The sequence below is a fragment of the Stegodyphus dumicola genome, chromosome 12 (genome assembly GCF_044657685.1).
Source record: "Stegodyphus dumicola isolate Sdum_Otavi_A_Nest chromosome 12, ASM4465768v1".
NCBI lineage: Eukaryota > Metazoa > Arthropoda > Arachnida > Araneae > Eresidae > Stegodyphus > Stegodyphus dumicola.
Window position 1 is genome coordinate 23,238,498 of NC_140779.1, and position 12,403 is coordinate 23,250,900.

Below are 12,403 nucleotides of genomic sequence, written 5' to 3' on the forward strand. Positions count from 1 at the left end.
GGTGGACATATTTGTTTACATTTGAAACAGCAGAATAGTAGATTTGTTGCGAATCTAGAGAGACTAAGCTTCACAACAACAAAAATAATGCCTTCGTTTATTATTGCGAATTAAATCATGCTTAATTCTTTCTGGAATTTTTTCGAGGAAATAAGTGTTTAAGATTTACTTCGTAATTTTGAATAGAGATATTTTGAGTTTTTATGTATTTTTGCCCTGTCATGAAGTGAGAACTGAATTAATTGAATGAGAAATACTAAATCATGTCTGAAAAACTGTTTCTTTTTGGTTTTGTTTGCTTAATTTCTTTTATACATCATTCTAGCTTATAGTATTTGAATTGAACATGTGGCAACGATAAGATAATTCTTCAAATGAAATAAATTTTGCGCATTCTGAGTTATAATATGAACGAAATGTTAAGTGAACCTAGAGTGTCGCTATGGTAAACTAATATAGTGAATTTTGAGTGCATTTATTCTATTGTGGTTTATGTACTGTCGATGAAGTAGATTTAATTCAGTTCAATAAGTTTAAATGAAATGCAAGAAAAAATGCATATAATTTAATATTCCGTACAAAGAAATCATGTGGTGTACACATCAGATTTTTTATATTACATTGCGTATTTTAAATAGTTTATTTTTAAAAATTTAAGTTTAAAAATTAAGTTTAAAAATATGTACATTTCTTATTCAAAATTCTTTTTATTACAGAGTGTTGGTCCTAGCATACGATCTGGTCCTGGTTTTTGCCCACGAATAAACAAAACACAGAATGGTTCTACTGAAATACTTGTCGCTTCTGGTTTAAAGAGAAGAATTACTGTTAAAGTGGATAATATACAGGTGAGAATAAAATTTAAAAATATGAAAGAAATTTTCGTTTCAACTTGTACATGTAAAAATATTTCTTAAATTTGAAAGATATTATCTTTTTTTATTCATAATGAAAAAGGTTAAATTATACTGTTGTTTAAAACACTGTTTTTCAAAGGCAAACAATAATTTGTTTAATCGTAAAGCATCTGTCCCCATTTGATAGAAACACAAAAATGCACTTGGCAGTTAATTTATTGATATCCCATTTTCTGTTTAATCTAGACTTTTTAGACTATAAATTCTAATCTAGAAAACTGAATAATTTTAGAGTCCTACTTTCCAGTGCATTTATGTAAGAAATGTGAAACAGAAAGGTAGTAAAACAGCAATTAAGGCATTCGAAAAATACTATTTCAAAAGTATTTCAGACACCAAAACTAACTCAGTCTAAAGCAAATAGTTGAATATTTTTTATCAAAATTAATATCAGTTTTTTGACAGTCTTGAGCAGTTTATGAATTCATAAATTATTCATAAACTAAATAGGTTGTTTTGTAACTGACATATCAACCTAAATAATTTTATCATATGTTAGTGTGCTTCATTTTTATTGATAGCTTTGGATTTAAATTTAGTACTTTGAAGTGAGAGGTAATTACAATACATATTAAATAGTGCAGGGTAAGAAATTCTTTACCCGCTTTTGTTTTTTAAAATTACTTAGTACTAGTACTGTAATGAACTATAAATGAAGAGTGGTGTTCTTCTAAACTTATTTGAGTTAAATTTACTGTAAAGAATTAGTGAATGAAATAATGCTTATGTTTTGCCTGTTGGCCGTAGTTATGCACCCAGTTCCATCAAAATTTTGATATTTTATCATAAAAACATAAATTTGTTAGGAAAGTAATATCATTAAATAATTTTAGATTTAATGTTCTTTCTCTCTCACTAAAAGCTGCGATTCAGTTTTTTACATAGCGGTTAACTTTAACCATTTTCATGGTGTTAAAGACTTAAGAACAACTTCATTGAAGTTAATTCAGTTCATATTTGCTTTTGTATGTAATTTTTTAATATACTGTATAATAAAATTATGGTGTTTAATCTCATATATGGGAAGATGTTAATGCATACAGTTTCGTATGCAACAACTCTGTGCCTTTTATGCTGTGTTTATGTTAGTTATTACATAATAAACTGTGTTTGTGTAATTTATAAATTAATGACATCCTACTCAGGAATTTATGGTTTGATAACATCAATAATATTTTATAAGTTTATTAAAAAGCATTGTTATTACTTTTCTGCAGCAGCATATAGCTAGAATGAGGTTCTTATGTCAGTTCAACATTGAAGGACGCGTAAAACAAGTAAATGCTCAGCTGATTGGGGAGATTATGTATTGTGAAGAGCTGGAGGTAATGAAATTGAATTGATTCAAATTTAAATGGCATGAAGTGTTGCATTTTTAGATTATGAATTGTATAATATATTAGAATTCTATAATATATTAGAATTCTGCATTTAATAGTCTGTCTTTTTTTCCAGAAATAAAGTGTAATTGCATTATTTAAAAATAAGGGGACAGAAAATTTATGAAAAGACTTTTTCATCATATTTTTAATTTTTATCTTAGAATATTCTTCATTAAGAATGTATTTGTGCATTGAGAAAAAAATAAGAATAAATTTATTTTTATGAATAGTCTGTTGCATAAATTTTACAAATTAATAAAAAAATTTTGCTGTTAATTTGCATATTTTATATCTTGAAAAATATTTCATTTTTTAATTACTACTGAAATTTATAAATTTCTGTTTTTACCTTTCAGTTTTCATATAGTACTCAAGCACCAAATATAACAGCAGCATTTGCTGTTATTTGGGATGTCAACAAGCCCTTTGATAATCCAGAAAACATTCATGGTACGTTTGTACAATAGAAATCAACTTGCTGGTAGTTATTTTACTTTTAGTAGATTTTGTATCTCTTAATTTCATTTTATAATATTAATAAAAAAATTTTCACCAACCTGCTGATAGTTATTATATGTTGAGTAATTTTTGTCTCTTAATTTCATTTTATAATATTAATTAAAATTTTTTCTTTCTCTTTTTAGTTTTGATATTTAGATGTTCTGGCATGGCACAGAGTTGTGGTATTTGTTTAGAATTGCCTAAAAAGTATAATTGTGGCTGGTGCCAAGAAACCGTTAATTCTTGCCAAGTTTATGAAAATTGCAATCGGCTTCCAACTCTTTGGCTAGATAGACAACAGACTTGCCCTAACCCTCAGATTATATCAGTAAGAAGAATCATAAATTAATATTCATTATATATGTACGTGTGTGTGTGTGTGTGTGTGTGTGTGTGTGTGTGTGTGTGTGTATGTGATAGGTTTTGCAGACGATGGAACCAATTCACTCTTTAGTCGTGATTGAGAAAAATCTGCTGTGTTGATGGCTAAAGGAAAAATTACTACTGGCTCTATTGTTGAAACATCATTTTTATTTTGGATAGGAAAAATTCTTCGTAAATTCATATTTGCTTAACCCCTTAACTGCCGCGGGCGTATATATACGCCTTGCTCAGCCGATGCGTTAACTGCCCCAGATGCGCAGCCGATGCGTTAACTTTGCGAATAATTTTAGGTGTAGCAGCGCAAAGCAAATGATAGCAGTTTGGAAGGACGTATATATATGCCTGGGGCAGTTAACGCATCGGCTGAGCAAGGCGTATATATACGCCCGTGGCAGTTAAGGGGTTAAATTGGTACCATGCTAAGGATGCTAAACATGCTCCACAATTTCTGTATACACAGTTTACATTTCAGATAATAATAAAAAAAAAAAAAAAAGAAGCTTAGAGATGCGACTTTCCTAATCAGAGCAAGCAGGAGTAAAAGTGATGCATAATAACTGCAGTAGTATTTATAGCTTGGAAAGTCTTTTTTCAGCAAAAAGTTTCATGGTGCAAAGATATTGTAGGGAAAGAGTGACATAACATGCTGCACAGGGATGCGAAACAGTGCAAAGTTTGCCCTTGAAGAAGGGATGTGTTTAATTAAAATTATGAATTTAAAGGTCTCTTACCACTTGGTTCTGATTAAGCTTAATAATTTTAAAATTTTTCGTGGAACTAAGAATCTTGTTTTGGCTGTTAAATTCCAATTATAGAATAGCTTTGTTAGCACCAGAGGTGCTATTAGTGTTGAAATTAATTTTTTGCTTGTAACAATTTTGTGGCCAAATGCATGCATTGCAGGTGTTTAGTAGTTCAGTTGAACAATTATTGTAAATATACCTGTTTACCTGCATACTACTACATATTTTTACCATGTTAAAAATGGCCATTAAATTTGTGACCATCAACTCTGTCACATCCTGTGTGTATGTATATGTATTCAATAAACTGTTTCAACAAAATGAGAGGGGTGATAGTATTAATCAAGATGCACAATAGAACCCAGAGTTGCATTCTATCTGGAATGTAAAAAAAGAAACAATTTCAATGTATGTGCAACAGGCACAAATCATCACATCTGATGTCATTACCTTTATGTCAGAGAAGTAACATATCCTTAGAAGTTCCAAGAAACAGCATCGACATTTGCAGTTGAGTGTTTCATTTGAGTTTAATAGAAAACCAAATGAAACAAATGCTGTTCATTAAAATCATTGTCAGTGCTTCAGGTTATTATCATAACACATCATCCATAATGACTTCATGAAGGGCCATGGCATGTTATACATATTAGGAATCAGCAGATATGTATATTCATATATATATATATATATATTAGGCAGATATATATATATTAGGAATCAGCAGAAACAAGTAAGAGTAGATGCGATTGTACCGTAAACAATTTTTGCTGAGTCATAATCCTTACATTTGTTCCTTTGCCAGTGATAAAGGAAGAATTGGTTCGTTTGCTATCTCAAAGGAGGATACAGGATGTGAGTAAAGTATTCAGATGCCAGAAATAGAAGAGTATATTTTGAGAGATTTGCAGCAGCTTGTTGCACAATTATGCAGATAGTGGTATCCGACGGTGAGATTTATTGAAATATAATGTGGATTGTTGTGCTTGGGACATGCATGCATCCTCTTCCATATGCAGAGTGGCTAATGTTTGAATGTAATCAGCTCCCCTTGTACAATTTGTAAAGTGGATGCCTGAGATGGCATCAGTCAGTTTTAGCATTATCCATTAATGAGACTTCGGTTACCTGGGAAGACATTTTCATCATTCGAAACGAGCATGTCTGAGCCGAAGTAAATTCCCACATCATTTGTAAACACATTTAAATTCCAGCAGAGATATGCTGGGAGAAAGTGGACAATTATACTTAGTGATTGCTTAGTAGGTCTTTTAATGTGTTCTGAATATCTGGCGGAGTTAATGTACCATGTCATCATTTAGCTCTGGTTTGTGCCTGATGCAACCCCAATGCATTACTAGTAGTTTGACTTTTACTGATTGCCACATATTCTGGATGTACTGGATTTGTGGCTGGGTCTCCATGCTGACTAGACTTGTTCCGGGAATGCACGACATCATTGGTATATGAGACAGCTGTGACAGTTTTGGAAGATCTTATCGGGAGAATCCTTATTATCACAGATAAGAAAAGCATGATACCAAACGTATGTGAGCATGAACATTCGACTCTTCAATTTTCTGACAGTCTGAATGGAATGCAGCCTTATGTTCCATTGAAAATATTGTTCATCTTGATAGATAATATCACTTCTATTATCTTGTTGAAACAATTTTCAAACACCATGTGTATGTATGCATATATATCGATATCTATACATCTCTCTCATCTCTCTCTCTCTTTATATATATATATATATATTACATGCATATATATGTAATATTTAATATGTTACTTGAATTCCATAGGCATTTAGAAGCGATATTATGTATGTATATTGTTTATTTCTTCAATTTTCAGAATACATTTGTAAATTACCGTAATTTCGCACGTATAGTCCGCACCATCGTATAGTCCGCAGACACGATTTTATATAAAAAAAAATTTAAAAATTGTCAGATAGTCCGCACCACCGGATAGTCCGCGGACTATACGTCCGAAATTACGTTTTTTTAATACGGCAATATTCCCATGCTTTTTAAACACATCCTTTTGTTTGCGCAAATTTCTCACCGCTTTCTTGTCCACTTCAAAATAACGGAGTAAAATCCTAGTATACGGTGCAGCCTTGGCGCGACTTTGAAAATTATCGCCAACACCAAAAATGATCCAAAGAACGTCTATCTATATACTATACACGCATAGTATATATACTATATACATAGTATATACTATGTTTAACTATATATTTTCTTTGAATGACCCGTTAACTACTCATCGTATATGTCCCGTTTTTACTGCTCATCATAAAGTCGCCAAAAGTAGTCAAATCCCGTGTGTACCGGATACTAGGATTAAACCAATAACGGCCCGCTTCTCTATTTCCATCTTTTTCAGTTTTCTCAACTACCTCTCAGCAGTAAATCTCCGGCGATGTTTCATCAATGTTAACGAAGACGAAAGACAAAATACGAAAACAAAATACTGTGCAACGTGCTATCCTCGTGATAAGTGGTAATGAAATGTGACCTTCGCCCCCACTCACTCCGTGTTGCCAAACCACGCTATAAGTAAACGAATCCCGCTTTTTTTTTTTCGTACTCTAGGTACTTGCTACTATGGCTCCTAAAAACCGAGTTGACGCATCAACTACTTTTCCCCATCCCGGCAGTTGTGCTAAAGCAGTGCGAAGGTTACTTGGAATCTCAGGTTTTTTTTATATTTAATAATTGGCAGTTCACAACAGCGTGTTTTTTAAATTTCAACAATTTTAACCGTGAACAACCAGCGTATTATCCGCACTGGTGGATAGTCCGCAGCTTCAAAAATTCACATTTTAAACACAGATAGTCCGCGGACTATACACGCGAAATTACGGTAATTAATTTTAAAATAAAATTAGGCCACATTTCAGACTTCCAGTTTTTAAATTTTCTCAAGAATCTTAAACCTGTATCTACTCTTCACTTAATATTACAAGTTCCATATTTGAGTCCTTGTTATTTATCATATAGTAAGATTTATAATTCCCCCCCCTTAAAATCTAACTAATATGGTAACATTTTGATTAATTTAAGTGTTTCTGTGTATGATATTTTGATATGTGCATGTTGTTATATCAGTGTTCAGTCTTTAACATATTTATTTGTTTTCCAGTTTTATCCTAAGTCTGGCCCTTGGGAAGGAGGCACAAATATCACAATAAAAGGCATCAATTTAGGGAGAGTGTTTCAAGATATTGCTGGAGGTGTTAGAATAATACATGAGGATAGAAAAGTAATAGCTGAATGTATACCCCATGAAGAGCTTTACATCAAAACTACACAGTAAGCTAACATAACTATTATTAGATATATTTTTATCTAGTTAAGAAGCTAATTTGTCAGCTTATAAGTTGCAGCAAAATTAAAAAATTATAAATATTTTTCAGGATTAATTATTTGTTGTTTTTATTTATTTAGTTAAGAAATTTTTAGAAAATTCATGAAAAATATCCTAATTCAGTTTGATTATTCAATGGTACCTCGTTATATGTCCACTTGCTACATCCAACTTGTACATCCTTGCACAACAAATACTTGCACTTGCTTTATGCGCTGTTTGGTATACGGTATTTGTTTGGAGTTATGGCTGCATTCACTGCATTTGTGTATATTTTTTGACGCAGTGCTATGATTGCCCATGAGCATCACTCCACCTGTTGCCACTACTCAGTATACAATCTGAACTATTAAATCTGAATTTTTAAGTGATTTAGTGTTTTTCCTTATAAATATTTTGTAAATTCTTTAGCAGTGAGTTTTAGAAAAGTTAAGAAGAAAAGTCAAACAACGAAGAAAATTGTTAGAATCATCATAGAGGTGAAAAATGAGATTCTTAAAAAGTATGGAGATGGCATGTGTATTTCTGACTTGGTTGTTGCTATACTACCATGCTGAGTGTGATGTTATCTGTGATTGTTAAAAACACTGTTAAATTGACTACCAAACAACAGAGACATTAGATCATGTTGAAAATTGCTTTTGTTGTAGATTGCAGAAACAAAAAAATATGTACAGTACCTTGTGCAGTGTTGCATTTGTGTACAGTATGGACTTCACCCATTGCATTTATATTTTAATATTAAACAATGCTAGAATAATAGCAATAGGATTTTTAAAAGAACGGATTAATTATTTTCTCTTTATTTTCTATTGGGAAACTTTGTTTGGTATGTGTCCAAGGATTTGGTACAGATTAATAACATATATCCAAGGTACCTTTATATTTTATCAATATTTTGTTAGTCTTTCTATATATCTTTTCATGTATTATATTTCAAGTTTATTCTTGAATTCTTGTCCTTGTCTGTGTCCACTTATTCTTTTAAAAAGTTACTTAAATTTGTTTTTACAAAATGTTTAATCTTTTTGGTTTTATATTTCTATATAAAATTAATTATCTGTCCAACCGTTGTAGTGGTTATTGACCCCGACTGCCGTAGAGATGGTCTATCCATCCCTTCATAGAAGGCAGTGGTGGCAACTTATGTGCTTCCATAATAACATGGCCACCACTTCGTATATTTTATAGATATTAGCCTTGTAGTGGCACAATGCTAATATATATAAAATAAAACACTGAGCCATTAAAAACATTGATTATCTTTATATGGTATAAGAATTGTTAAAATAATTAAAAATATCTCTTCTTTCCAAATACTTAATCCTATCTCTTTCATTAAATTAGAATTGTGTGCCAGGTTGAGAAACCTCCAAATCTAACGACTGGCTTAATTAGTGGACCTATGCCTGGTTTTGTGGAAGTTAAAGTTTTAAATGATTATACAGCTAGATCAAGAGAGCAGTACTCATTTGTTGTAAGTAAATAATTTTGTTGAAGTAATAATTTGTACTGACTATTTTTTAAAGAATATTGAATTATAAAAAGCTGTTATCAATATATTATGGCAACTAATATATTATTATATATTGAAAATTAGAATCCGAGAATAACATCAATAAAACCTGGGAAAGGTCCAAAGTCTGGAGGCACCATTCTGGAAATCTGGGGTTTGCATATGGATGCAGGTAGCAGAGCAGAAGCATTTGTTGGAGCTTTGCCCTGTAATGTTACCAGGTAAGGGAAGCCATGCTTGAAAATAGTAATTTAAATGACATGGAGATATTATTTTGCAGCAGATTCAAAATAATGGTATTTAATATAATTGAACCAAATTATTAATGGCATTAATTGCAATAATAATGAATTTGTTTTGATATATTTTTCATATAATTATATATATTACAGTTTACTTTGGTCGTATTATCATTATTTCTAAGTATGAGTAGTATAATTTTACATTTATTTAGTCTCATTCATTATTTTTACTTTTTATTTCCAGTCGTGACTCCAACAGAGCTGTATGCATTACTTCCGCGTCAAAAGAGAAAACAACTCAGACTGTGAGAATTAAGTTCGACAATGGACTGCGGGTATTTGAGGATTACAAATTCCTCTATGTTGAGGATCCTGCAATCTCACTTGTTGAATCTGGTTCTACAGGCCAAAGAGGTATTCCCAAAGGAATCCCAAGGTAAATTTTAGTCACAGATTTTTCTTTTATTGATAAGACTTTTTTTTTATATAGTCATTTAATATCTTAATATAAATTTTTGATAAATTAGGTGAAAATTTAATTACATATTTTATGTTTCTGTCATTTGATTTTTAAAGTTGTGTTTTGAAATTTATTCAACTTTCCAGCACATACGTCATGCACAAAGTTTAGGAGAAATTCAGTTTTTAATGAACATTTTTCGCATATCGCAAGAAACGATTGACAGTCATTTCTGTTGAGGGTTGCCACGCTACCTGGAAAACTGGAAAAAGTCAGGGAATTCGGAAATTGACCAAAAAATTCAGGGAAAAGTCAGGGAATTTAAGTGTTTTAGTCAAAATTTGGAAAAGTCAGGGAATTTCATACAACGATCCCGCCAAAAAAGGCGAGTTTTGCACCGACGTCGGAAGAGATCACTTTTTTGGTGAATTGTGTATCACGTGAGTATCATTCGGGCAGCTGGCATAGAGCCAATTTTCGCAGCTCCAATCTGATTGTCTTTTTAGAAAGGCAAAGCAAGTTTCCCGCAACTTTTGGTTTCCAGTAACGTCGAGAATCGCATGTGCAGTGCATGAACTAAAGAAAGTACCTGTTCTCGTATAAAACAAAATGGGTTTAATCCTAGTATACGGTACCATGAAGGTTAAAATCAAAAAATATGTATTGTAAAGAAGGAAAACCTCTCTGCAACAGACGTTTCTCCATTCCATCATAGCAGGAAACAGCTGTGCATGCGCGATATATCTGTCGCCAAAGCATGAAACCGGTGTCGAAGTTCGAAGGTCACGTTATAAAGAGTTCATTAAATGAATATCGTTTAAAATTTCTTTAAACTCTAAAGGAAAAGAAAATATTTTTTGGTGCAAGTAAATTAATTAATGGATTAGCTATTTTGAGGGGAGGGGAAAAAATCTACGAAAATCCGTTTTTAAAATTATTGCGAAAAATCCAAGAAAAAACTATCTTTGATAAAACAATTCTTCTTGGATTTTTCGCAATAATTTAAAAACGGATTTTCGTAGTTTTCTTTTTTGTCTAAGAACATTTCTTCTTAACACGTGTTTCTCAATTTCCTGTACACATCGCGGAGAGGGAAATTCTGGCCGCCAGGTTCCGTCGCCAAATCCCTTGGCAAATTTTCCCTCCGCTTTTTACATAGACGTTCTTTGGTTAGAATAATCTCCATGTATGGTACAGCGGGATTTGGTGACATGATGATGAGCAGTAAACGGGTCATTTTGTTCTTGGCGACAGTTTTCAAAGTCATCGCATTGCGTTGTGATTTATAAGAACCGGATTAGCCTCGTGTTGAACTGGGGATGATCATGAGTAATAATTAAATAAAAAGTACAGTTGTTATCCAATGTATATATTTTAAATTTTATTAAGTTTTTAAAGTGGAAAAGTAAACAAAATTATCAAACAAAGTGTACCAAGAATAATTAAGAATAAATGTCCTCTGGGATTTATTGAATAATTAAGTGAATTTGCTACACAGTACAAGTAATACCATAATTAATTTACCTCTTAGCACAGCCAACGTACATTATGCGGATAACCTGGAATTTTCTTGAAACATACCTGGAAAAGTCAGGGAATTCCATTCTCCTGTTTGAGTGGCAACCCTGTCTGTTCCTTCTTTCAACCCTTCCCCACATCATAGGATGTGCTTATAGGAAGTCATATGTGCCCCCCTTTTTTTTTTTTACTGGTCTTTTGTGCTACGTAGCAGTTTTTTTGTGAAAGTCACGACATGCGCGTAGTTGTGGGTGAAAATTCGAAAAAAATTTTTTTTTTCAAATATTTTGTAATTAATTGACATCTATTATTTTAATTTGTACAGATTCGACTGTTAATTTTTTATATTAGTTTTTATGGCCAAAAAAAATAATAATGTGCAACCAGCTGATTTTGCTGGCATTTTTTAAGGATTATCCGATGTAGAAAAAGAAGACAAGGAAACCTTTGGATATGAGAACAATAACGATTTAAGTGTGGAAAATATAGACATAACTAATATCAGCAGTGAATCTTAACAATAAATTTCGGATGATGATGATAGTAATGATATAGAAAAAAAGGAATGATGATGATATATCTTCTAAGTGGCGAAAACAGAAGTATGCATACTGCTTGAATATAAATAAATTCGAAATAAAATCGAATAAGATTATTATTGTGAAAATCTTACCTGGCCTAATACAGCATTCCAAGGATATAGAGAATGAAATAGGATAATTTTTGAAAATAATTGCTATAAATATGCTAGATAAAATTTTGGAATGTAAAAATATGTGTATAAGTTTGCTAAAAGGCAAATACTAAAGAGACACGACTAATTGCTACCTCAAGGGTGGAAATGATGGCATTGGATTGTTATATGTGATAGGAATAAAAAAAAAGGACAGCATGTAAATGTTGTTCTCAAGTGATGGCACCGGAACTGAAATAGCAAGAGCTGTGATGAGCTATAAGTTGTCTACAAGTTATCTTCCATTCGATGGTCAATTAACTGGAAGTTGATCTGTCAGCATTATCCTTATCTTCAGGGCAGATGTTTTTATTTTATTCAGCTTATATCTCCGCTCCAGACAGTATCATAAGATTATTATAATTAGGAAATGTTTTTTATAAGTTGCATAGCTTGGATGAATACAGTGCAAATTATTTTTAAGGCCATAGTGTCGATCTTATTCAGAATTTCTCAATTTGTTTCACTCCGGATGATGTGGTTTTCAGATATATAATCTGTTTGCTAAAATAATCCTCAAATGATTTATTTCGAGAATAAAATTACAGCAAACATTTGTTTATGATCAAACAAAATGAAGCAACTGAGAAAAGCTGAGAAAAAATTACTTGTTTTTAAAGGGAAAG

General features: G+C 31.8%; 1 protein-coding gene across 9 annotated transcripts in view; it reads left to right on the forward strand.

Moving 5' to 3' along the window:
* The window catches only part of LOC118198476 (plexin-A2-like), a 1,098,378-nt gene that overhangs the window by 1,038,656 nt on the left and 47,319 nt on the right, over positions 1–12,403 (forward strand). For 8 of the 9 annotated variants that reach the window (XM_085827537.1, XM_085827540.1, XM_085827535.1 and 5 more), the window contains 8 exons: positions 717–848; positions 2,135–2,242; positions 2,656–2,749; positions 2,944–3,128; positions 7,084–7,253; positions 8,656–8,785; positions 8,909–9,045; positions 9,311–9,502. In XM_085827537.1, coding sequence (XP_085683663.1) covers positions 717–848; positions 2,135–2,242; positions 2,656–2,749; positions 2,944–3,128; positions 7,084–7,253; positions 8,656–8,785; positions 8,909–9,045; positions 9,311–9,502 — 1,148 coding nt within the window. The remainder of the gene's footprint in view (positions 1–716; positions 849–2,134; positions 2,243–2,655; positions 2,750–2,943; positions 3,129–7,083; positions 7,254–8,655; positions 8,786–8,908; positions 9,046–9,310; positions 9,503–12,403) is intronic. The other variant, XM_085827543.1, reaches the window with a different exon arrangement.